At 41.4% G+C, this 16,622-nt stretch overlaps 1 protein-coding gene across 1 annotated transcript in view; it reads left to right on the top strand.

Moving 5' to 3' along the window:
• The window catches only part of SCG5 (secretogranin V), a gene marked incomplete at its 5' end in the record, with an annotated part of 33,070 nt that overhangs the window by 6,811 nt on the left and 9,637 nt on the right, over positions 1–16,622 (top strand). Inside the window, 2 exons of the mRNA XM_082484981.1 lie at positions 13,362–13,511; positions 16,495–16,607. Of these exons, the coding sequence (XP_082341107.1) occupies positions 13,362–13,511; positions 16,495–16,607 (263 nt within the window). The remainder of the gene's footprint in view (positions 1–13,361; positions 13,512–16,494; positions 16,608–16,622) is intronic.

Genomic DNA, 16,622 nt, shown 5'->3' with positions numbered 1-16,622 from the left:
GATGTTTCCAATGGTATCGACAGGAACAATAAGTAATTTATGGTGGAGCTATAGAAAAAACTGCATGAGTCTTTAGAGCACATCAGTATGAGGTTTCAGATTCTGAAGGATTCACTTGTGGGCTTTCCACAACATAGTTACACTGTTATCACTGGCTAATAATTCCTAAAAAAATCTACAAGATAATACGAGGGAAAACTAAGGGGGAAGGGAAGACAGAGGTTTAATAATAATTGGAATATGTCACAGCAACATAGGCTTTTCATGCTAAATACCACCATGTCAAAGTGGTAATTTGCTAACTACTCTCCTGAGGTGCCGTCTTTGTTGGGAATTTTTGCCTGAAAGGAGTAGAGAGTAGAATTGAGTATGAAACTTATTATTTATGAGAAATTCTGAGCCGCCAGGAGTGTTGACTTCCGGCCATTTTTCAGACTGTAGGTTGCAGTGACCAATGTAGATGGTTTAAAACCTGGTTCATCCCATGCCAGCGTCCTCATCGTCAACCCACTAACTGTTCTGGAGTGCATCTGTTTCTTATTTTGACCAGATAATGCATCTCGGCGTAAAAAAACCTTTATCTTAGCAAACAGAGCTTAATAAATTTAGTATGTTCCTACAGAAAATTGTTTTACTTAACGAAATGTTTCTGTCAGAAATTGCCCCAGCAGCGTAGACCTGCAGCAGTGGTGGTAGCTGCGGGTGCCATCAGGTTCAGCTGAGCCAGGATTCCCAAAGTACCACTGATTTTCAAAAGGCCAAGATTTCACCCATTATATGTGTACGCTTGCAAACGAGGTGGTGTCAGGAAAAATTAATTTCTGTGGCTTCGGAATTTGGAAACAAGTTTAGGCTGCCATAATATAGACAAGTTTATACTAGCAGCCTGATTGTAATGAAATGTTTGCGAATTTGAGTAATTATTATAATAACCTTTTCCAGCTGAATAAGATCTTAATAATTTTATATGTAACAAAAATACTATTGCTATTAGTTCATAAGCAAATTTCCTAATTATGCCCATTTTCCATCTCTGCTATCTACATTTTTTCCAATGTTAATCATCATATTTTGACTTTAACATGCTAAAAACCAGAGGGTGGATGTGTTGCAAGGAACTGTATGTGGTCTTTCCCCCCCTACCCTTTCCTGAAAAAAGCTTAGGGCTGCCTTGGCTGCAGTAAGCGAAGTCAGAAACTTGCTCTGTACCAAACACAACTAAAAGATGGACACTTTTCAGAAAATACATTAAGCAGCGTGTGCTCTCTTTCCTAAGTGGTCAGATAGTTTTCTTCTTGATGGATAGGAAAAAAGAAAAAGTACAGCTTGTTAATTGAAGGAGGTTACTGCCTTTTCTTATGTTGAGCCACTTCCAAAGTAAAGAAGTTCCTCCTCATGTTAAGATGGAACTTCTTATGTTCAAGCTTGTGCCCGTTACCTCTTGTTCAGAGAGGTTGTGGAGTCTCCCACACTGGAGACATTCCAAACCCGCCTGGATGCCGTCCTGTGCAACCTGCTGTAGGTGACCCTGCCCTGGCGGGGGGGCTGGACTAGATGATCTCCAGAGGTCCCTTCCAACCCTGACCGTTCTGTGAAATCTATAAATACACGGGGGTTTTATTTCCTTCTTCCCTTTGCATTTGTCATTTTACCTGTTACCTCAGGTCAAGCTGCTAAAATAGGAGTAGAGTCTAGAAAATGCCCAACAACGAGTTTAATCTTCCGAGAAGCTGCTGTGAAGTTGGAGCTGTGTGTAATCCAAGGGGAGCTCGGAGGTCCAGAGGCCTGTGAGCGCGGTGGCTTTTCTCTCCCGGTGGCAGTGGTGATGGCGGTGGGAGCCGCCTGGGGACAATGGCTTCTCCGCCCCGAGCCCGCAGGGAGGCGCGGGGGCAGCGTGAGCTCTCCTCCTTTCCTGGGGCTCTGTTAGCGGAGTGGGAGCCGTTCGCTGGATAAATATGCCACAAAAATGGGAATTTGCTGGCTGATTCCTGGTACTTGTGTAGGGCAGCCGGCAGATGGTGCGTGGCGCGTCAGCGAGGCAGAAGCCAAACACTGCGTGATGAGCGTCGAGCGAAGATGTTTTTAACACCCGAGGTGGGATCGCGGGAGCAGCTGGTTTTTGCCGACCGCTTAATAGATTTTCATTCTGCGCACCCCCCGCTGTTCCTAAAAGTAATAAAGCCATATTAACTACTTTAATTTCTCTAACGATATTCACTCTCCTTGTTAATTTGTCTTTTCAGAAGGCTGCATTGGAGTCACTTAGCAGTATCTGTAAAGATAGAGAAAAAACAGAAAAGCGAAAGAGGAATTTTTAATGAGTACTGTGTTTCTGTAGTTACTGTTTAGGTTTATCCCTAAAATACTGTACAAGCACCCCTGGGCTATATTCAAGTTTTCGATAGACAGGAAGGGGGGCTTTATCTATGTTAATAGAGGACAAAAGAATAACCTAAAGAAATGCCTGTAACGTTTAAAAACCATAAAGTTATTTTTTCTGCCTGGCAGGGAGTTTATGAAGTAAGAGACCACATGTTTTCTTCTTTCCTTGCGTGCTTATAAGTTTGTGCCAATATTTAAGCGGTTTGGAGGGGGAAGGGGGGAGGGAATACGTGTATAATGCAAATTTCGGGACTACTATACCATGCGTAGGAGAACAGTAAAATCTCGCTTAAACGCACGGGGGCACCAGTAGCTCAGCTCGGGCACTTTATAGCACTTCATAATGGGAAATGTGAAGTCCTGTTTTCGTTTTGCAAATATCATCTCCCTACATTTTCATTGCCTCCTGTACAGCTCAATGCAACAGACAGGCTGTTTGTTGGGGTTGTTTGCGGTTTGTTTGTGTTTGACTTGGTTGTTTTGTTTTTATTTCTTAAAAGCACTTCAAAATGAGAGGATGGGTGGCGAAGGTGCTGGCATGACAGCCCAGAGAGTCTGAGGTTTTCAATCTGCAAAAGAGGTGCCATGCTGTCAGCCTCAGTGACAACATTAAATGATGTCTCTTAAATGATGTCCTGATTGTTTGTAGGAATAAGAAAATATGATTTCTCTTTGGGAGGCTTTCGGCTCTCCTGCAGTGACTGCTTAATGCTACTGAGAAAAGGCTGGGGTTTATTTGATTATTTTGAAAGGAAATAAGTACTTGTTTATTGTTTTAGAAAAAGGTAGTTACTGTTTGCCTCGCTGAGATGATAAAACTCAAAAGTCTGTAACATTATGCTAATATTTCTACTAACAACTGGTAGTTAATGACCTGTCAGCACAGACTCTGTACAAATAGCACTTTGCATGAAATCTACCATCTGCGAAATTATGCAGATTACTCCTGCATGTTAATAATGCCTATTTTCTTTACATTTTCCTAATAAGAAAACTGAGGCAGAGAGTGCTGGATGACCTTGCTGTCTGGCCTGTAACATACCTGCGGGACTACTGCTTGTTTCCTGCGGGGACAGTAAAATCTCCTTGTTAGAAAGTTGCCAAAACTTTCGCGTGTGAATGTACCCAGTGAAACCAGTGCAGAAATGACCTTTGCACCCATGTGCTTTTGGGCTAGTGCAGGCTATGCTTATACCCAAATATATTTGGACTTCCTTGGGTGACGAGAAGTAGTAATTATTGACACAGGGGAGTGTGTATCTGGGTGTCCGCACACACGGCAGTGGGATGTCTGCCTCCTCTTTACTCTGGTTGACGTCCCCTGCGCCAGCATCCCGGGGGAGCAGTGCAGGAGCCCCTGGGCTAGCAGCACGCCCCTGGGCTGGCCACAGCCAATTCTGCTGCTTCGGGGCTGCTCTGTAGTCTCAGTTCAGTGCAAAGAGACCACACAGTCATTTGGGATTTGGGTTATTGTATCTGTTCTACAGAGGAAGTCCTGCTGCAGTTGAGACATGAAGTTACATTCACAATTGGGACTGCTTTTGCTGAAGCACACATGACTTTAATCAAATGCGGTGTTATGGGCCTGACATTTAACAAAGTCAAACCCCAACATCACTCTACTGGTCTCTGCTTTCAGGGGTTGTTGGTTTGTTTATTTTTTTTCAAATTGCTGAAATAAAATAGCCCAGGAAATATGATTTCAAAATTTAATATGGACATCTCAAATTTGTAACATAAAATGAAAATGGTAAAGCTACACTTTTTTATGCAATAATATGGTAGACATCTGGATTCGTATAGATCTGACTAAAAATACCTATAATTTTCTTTGTATTTTATTCCCCAATTTGTAATGCCAAACGTAACCAGAATTTGAGTATCAGGCAGTGGTGCGTGTCGTAAGAGAGGCGATTTAGAATGCTAATTCCTGAATTTAAAAGCTAATGACAGTGCCAAATGACACTGCCAAATGACAGCGGTGGTTTACAGTGGATTTTCTTTAAGTGATATGGCACAGCTCTGTGAAGAAATCGCATGTAAAACAGTTATACCTGTAACTCCACAACCAGGAAAATAAGGAGGTGGTATGACTTTATTTGTTCTCTAATAGAGAAGTGTTTGAAAATTTGGCCCATAATATCCTCGCTTCCATATGGATTTATAAGCCGTGACGAGCAGCCATTTATATGAAAGCAAAGTTGGTGTTGGTATTGCGATGTGGAGGTGGTATGGTGTTACCTCAGTGTGTTTGACAACCTTCTCTCTTGCGGAGCAAGGGCAGGATCCAGAGAAGGCTCTGGGTGTTACCACTGCCACTTTGGAATTTTGGGGATCTGCCCTTCCGCGGCCCCCGTGCTGCAGGAGGTGTCTCCTCAATGTATCTGGGGAGCGGCAGGGAAAATTCACAAAACTAGTGTGCTCATTGGAGAAGTCAGTAAATGGGGAACACAGGAAGAAAAGTGTATTAATCTCTGTTTCTCTCTAGATCTTTGTTATCTGCCTGTGGGTCTAAGAGACCTATTTACATTTGAGGCTTTGAATCTTTTCTTCAAACAACACGTGTATAGCAGTCCTCTTCTCATGGCTGCAGGTGTCACATCCCAATTCTGAAGAACCAAGAAGATAAAGTGACTCCAGCTCTTAAAACCTCCCACTGACCACTGCTATGTGGTCTAGCTACTGCTGCTGTTCATAAAGTCATCTTTAAAAGATGCCCCCGAAGGAGAAAGCAGTTTGAGATGGGACTCTTTTAGGGAAGAAAGGTGGCAAGTCTGTAGGGATTTAGAATTAAGTAGATTCTCATGTACCTACAGGTAATTAATCAGTTAGAATGGGATTTGTAGGCACAATTATTTTTTGTATATGGTACTAGATGTAAATAATCCAAAAAGAGGGGTAAGAAACCCGAGGAGGAGAGGGAATATGATAGTTTCTGTATTGTCTGATGCTTTATAGTACTTCTGTTTTCTAGTGTTGGCAGATGGTATATAGAAATCTAATATGAAACTGTAAAATTTTATCTAGCAATGGAATATGGTTGATAAGCATTTAAAAATCTGCCAGTGAAGATTGGCCAAATCATGATGAGCTCTTATTTTCAAAGATTTTTGTTTTCCCCTGCTTGTCTTTCACATGCATGATATAAATCCTCGGGCACATTAGTTAGGATTTATGCCTTTTTGTAATTGTTCTCAAAATCATGTGTGTTTCCCCTGCTCCCATCTGAATTTTAAACTAACTTGCAGTAAGAAAAGTTTTTAAAATTTATTTGGTTCTATGAAAAGATACTTTAGAAGTCTAGACAAAGGAGAGATTCTTGCTGCTCTTGATTGTGGTGTCTTGCGCAGGAGATAGGATCTCTGGCATGCTCTGGAGGTTTCCAGAGCTATTCTCTCCGTGCTTCCCGCCGTGCGTGCTTTCAGCAGTGCCCTTGCAGCTGCTGCAGGCATGAATGAGAAGAGGAATGTTCTCAGCTGCGGAGCAGGAGGGAGGAAGAAGCTGGTTTCTCCCCTTGGGATCAGGTTGTCTGGCCCGAGTCCCCGTCGCAGCACCAAAGAGCAGCGTTGGGCCTGGCCCTACCTGGAAAGGCTCTTCATCTCGCCGCGCTCTTGCATCTTCATCGTGTGCCGACGCTTTTATTCAAGTGCAAAAGAAACCTCATCTTGACTCAGGCCGTGTTGGCAGAAGTTTTGCATAGGAAGGCTTCTGCTTTTGGAGTTGTGAGGTCATACCAGCTCACCAAAGCAGAGACTTGGGAGCCTTGTAGCCCCACGCTGGTATTGTTCACGATGAGGTCGTTTGGGGGAGTTAGAAAATCTACCCTGGTGGCAGCTGTCAGATGGGCACACAAAGCTTTTAAGCACTTCTGTTGAGGAACCAGCTGGGACTTTTAGCCATCCGTATGGAAAATGGAATTGAATGAATAAGAATGGGGAAATGAACAGGAAAACTTTGTGAAGTTCAGTGGAGCAGTAGACAGAAAACATGGTCCCGTTCTGGACAATTCTGGTGCCTCCACACTTCACGTTACAGGAGTGAAAGGAGCATTTTTCTATGAGTGTGTGTCCTGGTTTGAGGTAAAACAGAACCAATTTTGTTCAGTAACTTCGCTTCTTAGCTGGGCCTCTGCTCACTACTGGAATTAACTGCATATTGTGCAGACAGTGTTCACTCTCTCAGAGTGATAAGACCAATGTTTATAGCCGATGCCCAGGCATGGCATGCAGAGAGGCTCCTGCTTATGCTTATTGCTATAACCCCCAAGGCCAACCAACTTTGTTATTTGCCCCGTTGGAGGGTTGGAAGCAGAAAAGCATAGTGGGGTCCCACCTACGGGGAGGAGTGGACAGGACAGGTGACCCAAAACTGACCAACAGGGTATTCCATCCCATCTGCCTCATGCTCAGTATAAAAACTGTGGGATCAAAGGGTCAGGGCTCTTCCTTCAATGGCCGACGTCTGAGGAGGACTGTGTTTGTCTGCCTGTGATCCCCATCCTGAATGCAGATCCGGAATCCAGTTCCCGTCCGTCACTGAGTCCAGCCTGGGACTGCCCCAGTGCCAGCCGGTGTCGTGACTGTCATCTCGGGAGCTTGATACAGTTTTGTATATATTTTTCATTATTTTTTTATTATTATTAATATTTCATTAAAGTACTTTAGTTCCTTCTAAACTCATAAGTCTCTTTTCCCTCCTCTGCCTCTCTCTTTGAAGAGGGGTAGAGGGGAGCATCTGTCGGTCCCATCTGGGGTCCTCCAGGTCCCCAGTAGCGGATTTTGGCCTAAACCACGACAGTGTGTTGGCATCAAGGGAGCATCTGGGCTTCTCATGTGACTGATGTCAATGCCGGGGATAAAGTGCTCCAGTCTTTCATCGGCACATTTACATTTACAGGATTGAAATAGCGTCCCAGCCCTTGTGGGATAAAGTAGATCACCAGCGTCCTCTTGTTGCCGTGTTTCACACAGCCGTGCGCTGCACACGCCATCATCAGCAAGGTGATGTTATGGCAGCTACAGGCATGTGGTGTTTGCTGGACGTGCTGTCCCTTACCCTGCTGATGCACGGAGGCGGGAAGTCAGCGCGGCGGGGGGGACCTGTTCCTGCGTACTACGGGTCTCACTGCGTTTGTCAAAAGGGTAAGCTTACCCACACGGTGAAGCGCAGAAACTTTCTGCTCAGGCTGAAGGGCAAATTAATATAGCCCATTTGAGGACCATTCAACCAAGGGAGGGACGAGAGATTGCTCCTGCGCTCTGTCAGCAAGTGAGCTGCTGTTTGTTTGTTTTTTTTTTTTTATTGTGTGTGCAATTTGAATAATGAATAATAATGGCATATAAGCTGCTGTTATAAATTTATTGTGAGAGAGGCATGGGCGTTACTTTGGTCCTACCCGTTTCACAATAAAAGCATTTCATATCTTAAATATTTGCACTGTTTGTAATTAAAATATGGGATAAAATGGAATTATTGACTGAAAGCAAGGTCAGTAATTGTGCGATAAGTGTGCTTAAGGCTTGAGAAAACATTTTGAAAGGATTTTGTCCCTTTGCAGAGCAAAAGAAAATTAATCTTTATAGTTTTAAGAAACTTTGTGTTATTAAGGAGAAGACAAGCCCACTCTGGAATATGGGATGCTTGAGTATGTATAGCTGTAGTTTTCTTGGGTTTCTGGAGGCGTGTGCTTGAGTGGTTAAGGAAGTTAGCTACATTTGCATTTTTCCATTCTTAGTTCTCCTGTCCTCTTTCTCCTTCCCTATTCTCTTATTTAGCAGCTTCTGTGGAATAGAGAAAATGTGATAATTTATAATTTTTTCAGTGCCTCTCATTTCCTGATCTTATCAATCTCGGCAGCCAGGATAGGACTGTCTAGGATGAAGCTAGCTGAAGGTGCACGGCAGAAATAGCATTGGGACTATAAAGCTTTTAGTGATGTTAGAAAGGGCAAGGAAAATCAAAATGTGGGGTTTTTTTTGCATTCAGGAATTTTTTGACAGTTTGAATTGTCGGAATTATATGCTGAGGAGTCTTGCAGATAATAAAAGAAAGGAAAAAGGAAATTAGTGGATGGTGTCCCATTTTAAGATATAAGAGCACCAGAAAGCGTTCTGCCAAGCTTGCCTTTGATTAGGGATGAGATGTCACTTCTGAATGTGACAACGACACAACAAAGGTAGATACGGCAAGATGACTGGGGGTGGAAGTGCGCAACAGTATGGAAAGCTGTCACAGTGAAAGGAAAAAGAGCTATCTCTGTATCAGAGAGGACACACTGGAAATAATTTTGAAGATTTTTCCCAGGGATAAGAACTAATAGTCCTGATTAACAAAAGATTTTTGCAAAGTACCAAAGAAAAATATTGCATCTCTGATGAATAACTATTTACTCCCTCAGGAATCTCACACAAACGGGATAAGGTATACCAGGCTTCCCTTGCAGCTCACATTTGCTTGGAGTTTGTACAGCTCAAGATCGTAAGAGGTGCAATTCTTACTTGGGGGAGTATTCCTCTGTGCATCTGGGAAGGGCTTAGACACTTTAAGAATCTGCTTCATGACGTTTAAGAGCAAAAATATGAAAACTTGGGCATCTAGCATGACTCTCTAAGTAAAAGGGCTTTAATTTGGGATCTGGGATCTATTTACTCTCAACCGATACTCATGACCCATTCTGTTTTGTGTCTCCTTGCTAAGATTGGCCAAACAACCTCTTTTCTGAATTTGGAAGTGGGGTAACCCTATCTACACCGTGACACAGGAAACTTTTCCAATCAGACCGAAAGGCAAATTTGTCCCGTTATTTGTCTTGAAATGTTCTGCAATCATTTCACACTTTTGAAAATCCACTCTCTCTGACTTTCTTAAAATGACTCTTCTTGGGGGGCAGCCTTGCCTGTTTGTATTTGATTTGGAGGATTGCTTCTGAGAGCAGATTTGTATCAGTTGAGCTTTATGCTACCAATAGATGGGTAGCAGCAACTAGAACTTCAGTGGACTAACAGCGTTGTCATTGGATGTGTTTGATTGGGGAGGTATTCAGTACTGGCAGGAAAATAGTGGCTCTTTGTGTTTTATTTTCCTGGGGGGTTTTTGTGTTTTTTTGTTTTGTTTTGTTTTGTTTTTCTCCAAGAATGGAGTGGTTATGTTGTCCTCCCACCAGTAGAAACAGTATTGCTCCCACAAAGAAATGAGCTAAAATGTGTGCACTTTAAATTTTTAGTCATTCCAAGTGTCTCTAATTGAGATGATACCAGCGGTTGGTGAGATGATTAAAGACTTTTCCAGAATTAAAGGAAGGGGAGAGGCATTCTTCCATTTTCATTTTCCACCCTGCAACAGTTCAAGACCAGTGCCAGAAGAGGATTACATATATGCATATATTTTAAATGAGATCCAAAGCATACTTACGACAATACTGACCTCAGCCCAAAAGACCTAAACTTCTAGTTTATCCTGTAGGGATCTAAAATAACTACATGCTCACACAGAAATCCTGCACGTGAAACGGAGCTGATTTTTTTGGAGGTTGTTTTGTTGGGTTTTTTTGCAAGTATGTGGCACACAAAAATTGTGAGAAGTTGGGAGAGATGGGAAAAACAGATTTATCTAGTCCATCCTTTCTCAGTACATGGGTGTTCTCTGTACTGTTCTTCTGGATTTTTGCTAGTCCAGTTTCAGATAGTTTAGCAATGGTGTCTGTCATTCTTCCCTTGGATAGGAAATTATGAAAAGTTTCTCGATACTTAGTGATCTTGTCTTTTTCTTTCAGTCTCTGCCTCAAGGTTCACGAGACCCATCTTGTGCTATTTTTGTAGCTGACTGTGTACGTTTGTATTACAATATTTTGACTTGGTAGCTGCAGTCTATTTAATCCCAGTATGTTTCTTCAAATCAGTAACATTACAATACCAAAACTAATGCAGCTTGTGAATTACTGTACATAATACCCCTATTTGGTATATTTATTGCATTTCATTTTATTATTGCAGTCTTTACTGAATACAGAGTTTATAAGGAATGAGCTTTGCTAATGCTATTAAATCACTCAAGTGTGCTAAATTATGGCACCAGAGCAGGTGCTATTGTCTCCAGCTCTTTTGGAAAGAAAGGAAAACCCCTTAAATGATCCTGGACATTTATACCTAAAGGAAACAATCCTTTATATTAATATAAGAAGATTGTTTTGCACTCAGTCAAGGGAATTCTTGGCAGTCGGTTTAAACTTACATGTATATATAGCACACTGGAGCCTGCTAAGTACCTCTGTTTTCTTTATGGATGGAGCTTTGGTGCCAAGAGGTCTGCGCCACATGCAAGCGTAGATATGCTTCTATCTGATGGATTGTCCCATAGTGAACCGCATTGTATACAGGACGTTCAAACACGTATTGATTATGTGGTTCTGTAGTTTACAGCAGAATCATAACCTGATGCTTTTAAGTACATATATGCAATCAATCTTCACATGAAGGAGCTCAGTACAAAAGAAATATTTTATGCTATACACTAGACGTTAGATTAAGTGACATTAGATTAAATGTGTGTTACACATTTTTTAACCTCCACCGTAGCATTATTGTGAATCTATACAGTTCTTACAAGCATCATCTTTGTGTTGACTATGGACTGCAAATGTATAATAAAGCTCATAGTGTATTTAATGCTATTCCGGTTTTAGTACCAGGTCTCATGGTCAGCTACAAGGGAAAACCTCATATAACGCAGATGCAAAGTTTTTATAGGACTAGTTTTATGTTTGTTACGTATCTGTAAAACTTTCCTTCAACGTTGCATTACAGAGTAAGAAACTTGTACTTGAGGGGGAAAATTAGCATGTTTAATTAGATTTTAGTCCGTCATACAAATAAAATTGAAATATATATGCTTATAGACTAGCTTGCTTCTGGTACTATAATGCCAGCTTCCAAATGATTATTTGCAAAATATAGACAATTCGACTTGACTACCACTTCTAAATGTAGAAGTGAAAAAAAAAAAATTGTCAATACTGCCTTATGGTAGCAATTTTTGAAAGTGATTATGTTAGTTTACAATGCCTAGCTTTATAAAAGATGACTTACAGAATCACAGAATGGTCAGGGTTGGAAGGGAGCTCTAGAGATCATCTAGTCCAACCCCCTTCCAAAGCAAGTTCACCTACAGCAGGTTGCACAGGATTGCATCTGGGCGGGCTTTGATTATCTCCAGAGAAGGAGACTCCACAATCTCTCTGGGCAGCCTCTTCCAGTGCTCTGCCACCCTCAAAGTAAAGAAGTTTTTCCTCCTGTTTAGGTGGAATTTCCTGTGTTCCACTTTGTGCCTGTTGCGCCTTGTCCTGTCACTGGGCACCACCGAAAAGAGTCTGGCCCCATCCTCTTCACACCCGCCCTTTAGATATTGATAAGCATTGATAAGATCCTCTCTGTGTCTTCTCTTCTCCAGGCTAAACAGGCCATTTAGGCTGGTAATATTTATTTGTAAGTTGGGACAGGAGTACTTGAATAACTCTTCTGGAGCAGCTTTCATGTAGAGAAGCTTTATTCCAATCTTTTGGATCTATTAAAATTATAGAAATTGAATATTGAATAAGACTGTTTGGTGTTATGGTGGTTGTGCTATTTACTCAAACAGTTGTGTCTACATTCACTCTTCAATTCACGTTTTCCAATCATTCAGATTCCTTTTCCTCTCATTCATTGTTAGTGGATTTTCTACGTTGACTGTATGTTGGTTATCCCTCATTATATAGGGTTTTAAAAAAATGTTGCTCTGCTGCCACGCAACCATCTCAGTATTCAATAACCCCATTAGCTGTTGCTGCAGTGTGTGGGGGCTGTCTTAGGGCAGGGGAAAAAGAGCATGCTTGAAACTAAGTTTTTATTTGTCTGAAATTCAAAATAAGACTGTACAGTAGTATTTAGAAAACCCTGCAAGCAGCTGGGTCGATGCATTTGGCCAGTAATGTGTGCAGAAAAGATCTGGAGCAGATAAATATTTGTAGGGGCATATAGAGAGAATGGCCTGAGCTTGGTTCCCAAGCCTTCAGTGGAAGACCCTACGTGTCAAAGGCAAGGTGCCCAAGCCGAGATGGATGGAAGGCTGTAGCACACCCTTTCTGTGTGCATTTGCCCAAGAACAGGAAGCCCATCATTGTGTGCTCGGCCACTGAGTTATAAAATTTGCTGCTCTCTGCTGTTGTAACCTTTTGCAGTGATGGTGCTTTGAATCCCACGGGGCAAATATACAAAAGCCTGCGTCTAGAACTGATCTATTAAGGTGTAAAAGTCACAGGATGTGATGCGTCATACCGTAACGACTACTGTGTAGGTGTACATGCACAAGAATTTCCATCAACAATATGGACTCTTAATCACTCTTCACTATTATTGCAGGAAACTCAAATTTACATTTAAGAAATGGTTAGATTTAAAAATAGTTATCCTAGATGTATACAGCTAAATTTGCTATAATATCTTGGATCCTTTCACATGACTTAATCTATGAATGTATTTCTAGGCTGTACAAATAGTATTATTTCTTTCTACAACGTCATTAACTTTGTCTCCTTGCCATGATGCTGTCTTGCCGTATCTTCTTCAATTATTAGTTGCTACAATGAACAATATCATTGGCTGAAGATGGCCGTGCAGTAAATATATTAAGTTCCATTACTGTTTCATGTTTCTTTTTCTTTGCATTTTCTTACCAATAACTTACATAGTTAAGGGAAGAAAACCAACCCTGATGTTAATAATAAGTGGCTGATCTTGTTTCCTAGTTTCATTTTTCCTTACCCAAGTTATCTGATTTAGGTCACAGGGTTACGTTTCTAAGAGACGTTTGAAATCTAAACTTGGATCTGTCTCTATAACAATTATATGTATATTTTAAATCTAAGTCTGGATTACTTGAAGCACCTAAAGCACTTACACTTTTAATCCTGTAAAAAGACAGTGTGTGTAAATTGTCTTTGCTAGGTGGTGCACATGAGGGTCTCCAGCACTTGGGTCCGTACGGCAATATCCCGAACATCGTGGCTGAGCTGACAGGAGATAACGTGCCAAAGGATTTCAGTGAAGATCAAGGATATCCTGACCCTCCAAATCCCTGCCCTATTGGAAAAACAGGTAATTATGCTGTAGCCTCATACCTCTGTCTTCACTGTACATCTTTCAGTCTTTCTGTGCTGTACCAAGCAGTACCACACTTCATCAGCAGTGGGTGTTTTCTTTCATTCTCTACCTCAGGAGCAGAACTGTTGAGCAATCAGGTGGTTTAGATGAGATTATTTCCTTTTTTTTTTTTTTTTTTTTTAATATGTGCACCTTCTGCACTGCTATATGACTGCTAGAGAAGGTCAGGTGGAAGAAATCATCTTGACCGTGGAGTAGAAGATAGTGAGATTTATGATAGCGTCTTGTTCCTGAGGGAGTTCATTTTTAGGCTGGCCCCTGAAAAAAAGTTATCATTCTGTACAGATGAGATTTACCCTTATTTTAGAGACTTTCATTGTGCCAAGAGGAATGAAACTGTCTGCCCTGATCTCCAACCCAGACCATGAGTCAATATTTAAGATACCTTGGCTCCAATCCATGCGGCTTTATAGCTCACTGAGGGTGCGTCTGTGCCAAGAAATGGAGAACTACGTGGACGTACCCCAACGTGTTGCACGCAGGCTCGCTCTGGCAGAGGACCAGTGCAGCCTCGGAGTGCCGGAGCAGTACGGTACCCGAAACACCCGGTACATCCCTCAGCTCGCAGCTGCGCATATACCAAGCCATGCGGGTGGCTCGTGCTGAAGGATCTCTAAAGCAGCACTGCATGTGCATGATATAGACATACACCCTAAGGGAACTGATCTTTTTCCTGTTGTTTGAGCCAAAAAATGACTTCCAGTATTGAAAGTAGTAGTAAAACACCCATTGGCTGCCTTGGGAGCTGGAACCGGGAATGAGCACTCTATTTTTCTCTCATTTTTTATTCGTGAGCTAAGAGATCCTTTCAAAATCTTTTCTGTTTAGTCTTCTTTCATGTTATTTGGATAATGCAAAACAGTTGTCTGTATTCTTATTAAAAATGTTCTAACTAGCTAAGAATTGATCAAAAAATAAATACTTGTCATGAAAAGTTTTGCAAACTTTTTTTTACATTTCATTCAAGAATATGACAAAACTTCGAATCGTCCTCCCTTGCTATTCTCTGTTACAGCCCATTTGGGCACGATGCCTGCATCTCTTCTGAAATATTATCTAATATTCCATTTTGTTCAACATAGCTGTTGTCTGACAGGTTGCAAATGACGGGCTTGGGTTTTCTCACACACACGCGGACTTTCTATCTTCTGTGCTTGCCCATTAGAGTCCTGTTAGTGATTAGATAAATAAATTGAAAACCTGGCATCCAGAGAAATGCCTGTGAAAATCCCTTCAATTTTTCTTTCTTAGGTGAAATAAAAGTTGTTAGCTAAGCTAATACAGTCAGGTCTGAAGACGGGGGGAATTCTTAGGGAAGTGCTGCCTGCTGAGATAAATGGCTCTGTCGTAGGTACGCTGCAAGTGAAGATAGTATCTACCAGGATTAGAGTGAAATGTTTTTCAGAGCCTTAAATGGAAATTCAAGTGGTGACTGTATTATGCATACAAATTACCAGAGGCCTTCCTCAATCAGGTCTGTGGACTTGCTTAATGGAAAACAATTTTTCCAGTCACTGTCTACATATGCACATTCCACAGCGGGAATACATAAGCCTGGAGCACTTGAGCTTGAAGACTTTTGGATTAGCAGTCGCAGAGGGCACACATATGTCCAGCTGCCCTTTGTGTTTTCTACCAAAAGGCACAGACGCTCTGAGGAGGTCTACCACATTTCTGTTGTCACCTGCTTCTTTCTTGAGATGACCCTGTCCCTGCTGAGACCGAAATAATTTTTAAGTGCTTGCAGTTAACTTTAACGGTTTCTGAGTTACTTAGCCGGTATGGTTAGTTTTCCCCTGTTTCCTATTGTTCCCCATTCTAAGGAGAAAAGAGAGAAAGCAGGATCTCTTGGATTTAGAATAACCTCCTCAGGTCATTGAATGAACTCATGTTTAAGTCAAGAATTTACTGTTTCCCACATCTAAGGGGGAAAAAAAAAAAAAAAAAAAGATAATCCATCTGCAAATCTTTTTACATGATGATGACACAAGGACAGAAGGGAAAGTCCACAGGTGTGACCCCTGGAGTTGCCTGCCTTCTGGCAGATGTAGCTGCTTGGATGCCCAGCATCATGCCCCAGGTGGTAGGATCTCCTTGGATGTGTCTGAGAGGAACTTGGACTGCAAGCTCCCCGTGCTGACAAAGCAGAGGGAGCTCCAGGAGCAGACTCTATCCAAAGAGCTACTCTGGCCTCAAGTTGCTGAATCTTTGGTTAATCTAAAGATTGCTTATTTTGGTAAAAAGTCCATAAGCTGATTTTTAAAAGGGTATTATCCTTGATGTGACGCTGTCTGCAAAACCATCCATTGTGATTAAAGGAGGTTTCTGGACCCATCAGATTAGTTACCAATCTGCAGAAATGTCTTCAGCATAACACTTGTGCCACATTGCATTTTTATGAGATCTTATGATGCGTAAATGATTTTCAGCCATTTCAAACAAAGTAGCAAACCAGAAGTAGAGTTCCATGAAGGAAATTCTGTCTTTGCTCACAAAATCATTTTACCGTGAGCTTCGAAAGTATTGCCTAGGCAATTTCTACAATTTCTTGTGGACATTTGAAAATGAAAAGAGGATCCCTTCTGAATCAAAATAACATGCAGTTCTACATAAAATCAAGCTCAATCGCTAATTTAAAAGAAAAACAAAAAGGAGGGGGAAAGCTAGGAGAATAAATTTTAGTTTTGAAGTTTCATTAAGTTGTGGGTTGTTTTTTTTTTTCTTTTAAATAAATATATACTGACAAGCTCCTTTCTAAAGAAAAAAAAAAACAACCTGATATTTTCCAGTCATCCGGTTATTTTATTTTTTTTTTTTAATTGCATAATTGCATTTAAGAAGTTTGTTTATTAATGTGGCACATATTGTGTGTTTCAAAACTACTGAGCACTCTGTGCTTTCTAACATACTTTTGCAGTTGATGATGGGTGTCTAGAGAACACCCCAGACACAGCAGAGTTCAGCAGGGAATACCAGCTGCACCAACACCTTTTCGATCCAGAGCATGACTATCCCAACATGGGCAAGTGGGTGAGTACATGCTTC

The sequence above is a fragment of the Vanellus vanellus genome (genome assembly GCF_965231255.1).
Source record: "Vanellus vanellus genome assembly, chromosome: 6".
Classification (NCBI taxonomy): domain Eukaryota; kingdom Metazoa; phylum Chordata; class Aves; order Charadriiformes; family Charadriidae; genus Vanellus; species Vanellus vanellus.
The sequence above is the reverse complement of the archived record's forward strand: the minus strand, read 5'-3'. Positions and strand labels throughout refer to the sequence as shown.